This window comes from Lycium barbarum, chromosome 2 (assembly GCF_019175385.1).
Source record: "Lycium barbarum isolate Lr01 chromosome 2, ASM1917538v2, whole genome shotgun sequence".
NCBI classification, from domain to species: Eukaryota; Viridiplantae; Streptophyta; class Magnoliopsida; order Solanales; family Solanaceae; genus Lycium; species Lycium barbarum.
The window spans coordinates 17,840,554-17,849,281 of record NC_083338.1 but is presented as its reverse complement, the minus strand read 5'-3'; the positions used below and the strand labels follow the sequence as shown (position 1 = coordinate 17,849,281).

General features: G+C 33.4%; 1 protein-coding gene across 1 annotated transcript in view; it reads right to left on the bottom strand.

Annotated features, from left to right (window-relative positions):
• Nucleotides 1-1,571: 1,571 nt before the first annotated feature.
• Nucleotides 1,572-8,728, bottom strand: part of LOC132628422 (DNA-directed RNA polymerase subunit beta''-like) — a 9,880-nt gene continuing 2,723 nt past the window's right edge. Inside the window, exon 4 of the mRNA XM_060344202.1 lies at nt 1,572-1,909. Within this exon, the coding sequence (XP_060200185.1) occupies nt 1,861-1,909 (49 nt within the window). The 3' untranslated portion in view covers nt 1,572-1,860. The remainder of the gene's footprint in view (nt 1,910-8,728) is intronic.

Genomic DNA, 8,728 nt, shown 5'->3' with positions numbered 1-8,728 from the left:
GGGAGGTTAGCTTGTGCCATCATTGACCTAACCATTTCTAAGAGCGTTCTGTTTCTTCTCTCCGCAACACCATTTTGTTGTGGAGTATTTGGGATAGTCAACTGATGAACTATTCCCTTTTCATCACATAACCCATTAAATTGAGTCAATAAGTATTCCCGGCCACAATCAGTTCGAAGAGCTTTTATCTTCTTTTCTAATTGATTTTCCACTAAGCTCATATAGCGTTTGAAACAACTTATTACTTCAGATTTGTGGGAAATTAAATAGACATAACTGAAACGGGTAAAATCATCAATAAATGTAATGAAATAATTTGCTCCATGGCTAGCTCTAATATTCATAGGCCCACAGATATCAGAATGGACCAATTGCAAAGGATATTCAGCTCTAGTCGCTTTACCGAAAGGTTTTCGTGCAGATTTTCCCGCTAGACAATTTTCACAAGTGGACAATTCCACATGTTCAATGCCGGCAAGCAAACCTTGTTTCGCTAGCCTTTGCATTCTTTGTTGGCCAATATGACCAAGTCTAGCATGCCATATGTTTACATCACTATCATATTTATTTGTAGAAGCAAACATAGAAAAACTAACATTATTATTGAATGAACCATAATCCAAATCCATAATAAATAAACCTCCGGTCACATGACCAAAACCAAATAATGTTGAATCATAAGTCAACTTGAGATAAGTGTCATGAAAAAACAAGCTAAATCCTAGCCTAAGCAAAACAGAGACTAAAATAACATTCCGACGAATTGTTGGTGCATAGAGGAAATCATGTAGAATTAGGTCTCGACCGCCACGCAGGACTAACTTGCATGTACTGATCCCTTTAACAACAACTTTATTGTTGTTTCCCACATATATCCACTTTGCTCCACGTGAAACTCGCCGAAATTTAACAAAAGCATTGCGCTCCCAAGCTATGTGGTCCGTTGCTCCCGAGTCTACAATCCACAAAGGATTAGATTCAGTTAGTAAAACAGAACTAGAAACACAAAGTTCACTAATTCGAATTTTATGAAATACCTTTCTAGGAGGCTCAGAGCAATCCTTGGCATAGTGACCCTTCTTGTCACAATTATAGCACTTCACTTTAGCAACATTGACACGTTTGGGACGTCTATTCTTTCCTTTTTCAGTCTTTTCTTGTTTAGCAGGCTGAGCTGGCTGAGTTTGAGGTGGCCCTCTCTTCTTTCCCCAGTTCTTTCGCTGTGGATCACCTTTGTTTTTGGAGGTTGTTGCCATGTGCAACTCAGCTATTGGCTTTGCAGCCTCAAGTCGTTCCTCCTCTAACTCAAGATGCCTCCGGACATCTTCCAGATTTGTGATTCTTTCATTATGAGTCAAGTGCATCTTCATATGATCCCACGAACTAGGCAAAGAGCGTATGACAGCTTGAATTTGTTGTTCATCGATCAACACATGACCAACATCTTTTAACTCCTCGATCATGTTTGTCATTTGCCTCAGATGCGTTTTCATTGAATGCTCTGGGCGTTTCTTGTAAGAGTCAAACTTGATCGTCAAGGATCTTAGTCTTGCAGTAGAACAGGTACCAAACCTATTCTTCAAAGCAATCCAAAGTTCCATAGCCCTTTGGTGATCCTTGAACTCCCTTAGGATGTCATCATCCAAGGTGCTTAGCAACGTAATGCGAGCAGTGGAGTCCTTTTTCCGCCAAGCATAATACGCTTCACGGTCACGCCTATGTTGAACCGTGTTGCCATCCTCAGGCTCATTCATGACGTTGTTAATGGCCTCCAGAGCCTCTTGCTCTTCCAGCACATATTGAACTTTCAAACTCCAAGTTTCATAGTTGTCACCATTGAGTTTCAACCCTTTGTTTAGCTCAGCAACAATGTTTTTCGAAGCAGTAGTCATTCTTTAACACACAAAAAAAATAATGAGAACCATTAAAATAATAAAACGCAAGGCACTATGTTCAACACACATACATATTATGAAACTAAGCATCAATTGACTAAGGTAATAAACATATATATTAATCATGGAGTCGAGAGTTCACTATGTTCCCAATCATCATCCAGAAATTAAAATATCATGAAAATTAGCCTAGTCAATTACCTAGCTTAGCATCTTAATCATATTTAGGCAACATAATTGTCTATCATGATTTTATAATCCTATATGGATTATCAGTTAAACAAATTAACTTTTATACGCATGCTAATAAATTCACACGAAATTTTAATGTCAAACTAATTAACATGGTACACATGTTAAACAAATCAAGCAAGATTAATGTTAAACCAAGTAACATATATTTCATGCTAAATTAACATAAAATGTTTTAAACTAATTAACAGATTATACATGCTAAAAATGTTAACATAGACTTTACCATAATGATGTTAAACTAATTAGCATTTAGCACACATCAAACAAATTAACGTGAAAGTAACGTTAAACTAATTAACATTTCCAAGCAAAAAAAATAACAAATAACTTTATTGTCAAGCTAATTAGTATTTCAAGCATGTTGAGCACATCAACAAAAAAACAAACTAATGTTAAACAAATTAACATTTTAAGCATGCTAAACAAAACAATCAAATAAATCTAATGTTAAACTAATTAACATTTTAAACTTGCTAAACAAATTAGCAAATAAATCTCATGTTAAACAAATTAACATTTTTAAACATGTTAAACATATTTGACAAACTAATTAACATTTTTTTTAATTGGGATAATAATTGCAGATTAAATACTAAATTTATATTCTGAAAATTAAGTCCATATTATCAATTTTCTTAATCTGGATTTGAATTATAAAATCAAAACCTTTAATTCAGGCCATTAGCCCAAACAAATGTTGCATTGGTGAACTGGGCCTTTAGCCCATTCACTTGTTCAGTAGCAAAAAAAAAAAACGAAAAAAAAGCAAAAAAAATTGATATGGGCTCTAAGCCCAAGTCTTGTAATGACCACGACCGGTAGGTCCTGGGTTCGAGTCACACTGGAGGGGAAGTGTGGAAACACTATAAATCCTCCTAAAATGGGAGGGGGGGAAAAAAAGTCTTGTAATGCCACCAAGAAAAAAAAACTACTCAAACCCATTAAAAAAAATATCTTCTCTTTAAAAAATATGAAGCTAGGGTTTGTTGTTGTTGGGCACTTTACAAAAAAAAATATAATTTTCATCTTTTCTTCTCCATGTTTCCCTACCTCCGATGGAGCACCAAGCTCCATATCAGTTCAGCCATCAGAGAAGGGAAACCTTTGCTTCTCTCTTCTCTTCTTAGTCCTTGTGGCTAGAAAAAAATTGAAGCCTCTGCACCTATATTTTTTTATTTTTTTTAAGACAAAGAGAGAAAAAAAACTTGATCTTTTCTTCCTCTTTGGTCCTTATGTTCTTTCTGTCAGAGTAATCGGCTATATATATATGACAAAGAGGTATCAAGAGAAGAAAATTCGTGCTTTGGTACTCATTGCTTCATGTTATCTTATTTCATATTAGCATCAGTAAGTCTTTTTTTTTTTTTTTTTAGGATGAGAAGGTTCTATTCCCGTGGGATATTGTTGTGCTGTAGTGATTGAGAAAACAACCTAATTTTGTTTTCTTTTGAAAACTGATTTCAGAATTTATTATCGGTTAAAATCTAAATATTTAACAAATTTTAAGACTTTAGTTCAAATTAGTAGAAAAAAATTGATAAAGGTTCTGAGTCGAAATATATCCAGATATAAGAAAACATTAAGCTGACTTAAAACGTAATTTTAAATCAGTATACTACAAAGTTTTATTATTTCCAATTGCACAGTGCAAAAAAAAAAAACTCAGTTCTAGATACACACAGTAAATCAGAACAGATCTATAATTATTTGTCAGACCAGAAAACCAACCCTATGGCTCTGATACCAATGTAGGTTTACATATAACACATTAATCTAAATTAATTAGATAGCGCGTAAACCATAAAAAGGAGAACTTACGTGTTCTTCGTGTAGCGGAAACGGAGGTCGAAGCGTGGCTGGAATTACTGGCCGATGGTGGTTGTCACGATATATTGGAGCAACCCCCTAAATCACAGTCTAAACCCTAATATATTGTAGAGAAGAGAAGAGCAGAAAAATACTACAGTGGTTGTTTTATTTTACACTGTAAGTGTTATTATATTGGAAATATTAGGGCTAGGTTTAATTACCCTAATGGGTCTTAAGCATCCCTTATGGGTGGACCCAAATTCCCTACATCTCAAATAGGCAAATAAAAAATCTTTATGCACTCTTTAATGGAGGAGTTTGATAAACAAAAGCAGTAAAAAAAAGAGGAAGAAATAAATTTTCTTGAATGGAGAAGAAGAGACTCACCGGATATGCAGAGCTCTAGAATACGTTCTAATTTCTAGACCGGACGGTTTTAATTTAAGAATAACGGGTCGGTTTAAATTATTTCGAAATTTAAAAAGTGCACCAATCAGAAAATGTCACATGACTTTTTAAAAGTGTCAAATCTGACCTAAGTTCATCCGTTGGTTTGAAGGGTATATTTGATCCAAAAATAAACCTTAAGGGTATTTTTAGACCCAAAGGTGGATGGAGGGTATTTATGAGTCATTTCCGATACGTTAAGGGTATTTATGAGCCTTTTCCGTTTTTTTAACTTCTGAAAAATAACTTCTACTATTTCTAAAAACACTTATTTTCTTCCAAAAACTTAGCCAAATACCTCACGTTTTTAATATAAGCACCTTTTAAAAAAAAAACACTTTTAACCTCCCAAAAACTTGGCCAAACATGCTATGAGTCATTAGATTATTAACTATAATAGGATTTTCAGTACTCCTGAAAAATAATAGTAGAGGTTTTACAACGCTGTCTAAATTGTCTGCTCAAAGAATGTTCCAAATAAAATCTAATGAAGTAACAATAATAAAGATATCATGATTCAAACTGCAATTTTATGAGATTCAAGCACAAATGATTTTTTTTTTTTTTTTGGGTCAAAACTGATTTTTATTTTATTTTATTTCAGCCAAATAAAATCTGTACACAACCTGCACATTGGACTATAGAGTCAGGAACCTCAAAAACAACCTATGAAGAAAAACAATTCTATGCTAGCGACTTTACTGTCCACCAGCAAAATTCCACCTTTCAAAAAGGCTAAATTCTGTTAGCTTCATCCAGTAATGCATACAAGGAAAATTAGAAGGTACAAAACAAACCGTCAAATCGTACCAGACCGATAATTTGAATTAAATCGAGAAAAAAACTCGACGAGTGGTTTGGTTTGACTTGATTTGATTTTAAAAAGAAAAACCCGACCACTCTTGGTTTGGTTTGATTTTAACTAAAAAAGGTCAAATCGAATCAAATAAACCCCCACATTACATGTATAAAATTTCAAAAATATTTATTATAACGTAATTTATAACTATTTCTTAAATATTTTCATATTTTTTTTTTATCTTTTAACGTATTATTTCGGGCAATTTGCACGATGTCCTTCGTTGGAGGTGGTCTTTAAATTTTTGCCCCTCAAATTGCTGGTCTTTAATTTTTGTCCTTCGCCTAAAATACCCCGAGGTTCAGGGTTCGAACCTCGGCTTAGTCATAAAAATAAATTAGAAAATCGCAAGACAAGACTTTGTAAAAATTCTGCCTTATGTCTGCCTTATTCACACATAACCAACTTTAATCTCAAATTTTTAAAGTAATAATTATTTCTTGAAACATTTTTTTTTAGCTAAAGTGATTAATATTTTGAGACGGTAGGAATACTAAATTTAAAGAAAATTGGTTACCAATATGACATTTAAGAGAAATTTTAGATCATATTATTAAACTCTAGGGGTAAACGGACCCAATGTTGACTAGGCAGCTCCAAATAAAAGATAAGGTAAATAATAGGAACGGTCCAATTATCCTTTCTCATTATATTCTCCTTTTTATCTAAACGTGACTTAACGATAGACAGAACTTCAAACTTGTTCGTGAAATTTATTTAAATTTTTTGACTGAGACTTTTATCATCTGAACCCTTTAAAATTATTTTTACTGTGTCATTTGAACACAATTTGTTCAGATGGTACGAGTCTCCATTCCGATTGATGTGACAATATTTTTTCATTAATTCATTAAAGAAATATTACACTATTATATTTGAAAATAACTTAACTGTAAAGTTCTCATTTTAATCTTAGTAATATTTTTTGCCACAAGATTTCATTGCATATTTAAGACCACCGATTTTAAAAATATTTTTTTCTTTAAACTGTGTGTCAAGTCAAATTATGCACATAATTTAAAATATATATTCTTGGATCCTGAGTTGCAAAGAAATTAGTTCGGCTGCTTTGTTTATCTAGAACATATGTAGTAAAAGGAAGAAATATGTTTTGGCCATTATTAGTTTATCATTTATAACAAAATTCTGTTTATTAATTAAATATTTTTTCTTAAGAAAGCTGAGAACAAGTAACCGCCGGAACAGGAATTAAACACAAACATTCGCGATCTTATTCCCACATTGTTTATCATATTCTAGTTTTTTATAAGTTTAATCATTAAATATTTGATTAGTTTTTAGTATCAATATATTATTTTCTCATTACTTGGTACCAGTGTTTTCACAGGCAGGGTCGCGAGACGAGACATTTTACGCAGCACGAGGCGAGGCGTAAGCCCTGAGACATGAGGCATAAGTTCTATGAATCTATGAGATGTATGTCTCATGTATCTTCAATTTTATAATTTTATTACTCCCTCCGTCCTATATTACATGACTACTTTCCCTTTTGCACGCTCCTTAAGAAATCATAAATAAAAGATATATTTTCCTACTTTACCACTGTCTTTCTCATATAAATACATTTTAATTGATATTTGACTATTCTCAAGATCATTTAATACTAAGGGTAAGATGGGAAAGATTTAATTGATTTTATCTTAGTTTGTAAATGAACAAGTAATTTGGGACATACATTTTTAGTAATGTGGCCAAGTAATATGGAACGAAGGGAGTACTAAAAAACTATTTATGATAGTGTTATTTTCTCTGAGTGTTGTTTTCTTTATCATATATTTTAGAAAAAATCACTACAACATAGAAACGTGATAACATGAAGTATACTTATCACTACATCAATAATAAAAATCATAATTTGCAGCAAAAATACATTTAATATAATAAAAAATTAAATTAACGGTCGGGACGTACGCTTTTACACCCGGGACTTACGCTCCAAAATTTAGGACGCACGCCCTATGGATCTACACTTTTCATTTGCTCCCCGGAGCATTTTTTATACGCTCCACCCCAAAACTCGCTCCGGGACACGCCTTCAAAACGCCTTTGAAAATACTGCGTGGTACTGCCGTTGCACATCGCCAGCAAAGTGCAAACTATAGCATATTCTAATTTCTAAAAAGTATGTCCTCCAATTGGAATGTACTTGATAACTGACAACTTAAATCCTGAGCCATCCTCTCTAATTTGGGAAAATACATAAATATCCTCCCTCCCCCCCCCCACCCCCCCAACGTATACTCAGATTAATTATGATACATTCAATCTTTGCGGGCAACTTATTATCCCCTGACCTTATTTTTTCAGTATTTTGTGGCATTTTAGGTTGACATGGCACCAAAAAAAAATTATAATTTAAAAATGGCTAGTGAGGGCAGTAAAAATAGTTTTTATATTTTAATAAAAATTAGTTTTTAAAAATTTATTTATATCCTCTCACCCACCCCCACCCTCCCTTTCTTCCACATTTCAATTATTAAAGCTACTAATTGCAATTTTTCAACCCTAATTTTTTATGCCCAATTGTTAAAGCTTCAATCTTTATTGATTTTGGAGAAGATTTAGCTTAGTTGGAGACCAACCCAAATGCTAAATATGAGTCCTTTACCTCAGCAAAATGTGAGTCCTTTATCACCACCGCCACCACCGCCACATCAGCACCACCGCCATCTACCACCACCTCCAAAATCTGTGTATTTTGCTCCGAAAATGACAACCTTGGAGAGTAAACACTCTAACCACGATAAAAAGCACGATAAATCTCATGGGAAATCGAAAAAGAAGGAAAATTGGGGGAAGAAACTAGGATTTATGTTTGTTGGTGTTGCTGGGTCTTGCAGGTGTGTGTTGGGATTCTTGTTGATCAAGAGAAGACAATTAACTTTAGGTGAATAGGGTCTCAATAGAGATATGTAAAAAGCAGGTCCGATTACGCGTATTCCTAATCCTAAATGGAATGTAACGATGTAGGGATCCATATGTAAACATAGTATCTAATTGGATAGGCCCGAATGACCCTTCTCATAATGAGAATGTATATAACCCTATTCCGGCCTAGATATCTGTTTTATATTTTCGCTACAAAAATGTTCAATTTTCATAAGATCTTTTTGGCTGTTATTCAAAAGGTCCAATAATGTATATATATTGGACATTTTGAGGCAATTATAGATCCTAGAAGGCAATTCTGATTGGTCAATAAAAAACGATTTCAATGCTATTTTTTTTTTTTTTTTTTATGAGTTTAGCCAATTTATCATGAAAGGTAAAAAGGGGATAAAGGAATCGTGTTGATTGTCCTGTAAATATAAGTTGTCTTCCTCCATATGTAAAAAGGGAATAAATAAATCAATTAAATTTCGGGATACTTCATGAAGTGCATCTTTCGGAGTTAAACTTCCGTTTGTCCATATTTTGAGAAAAAGTATCTCTTGTTTTTCAT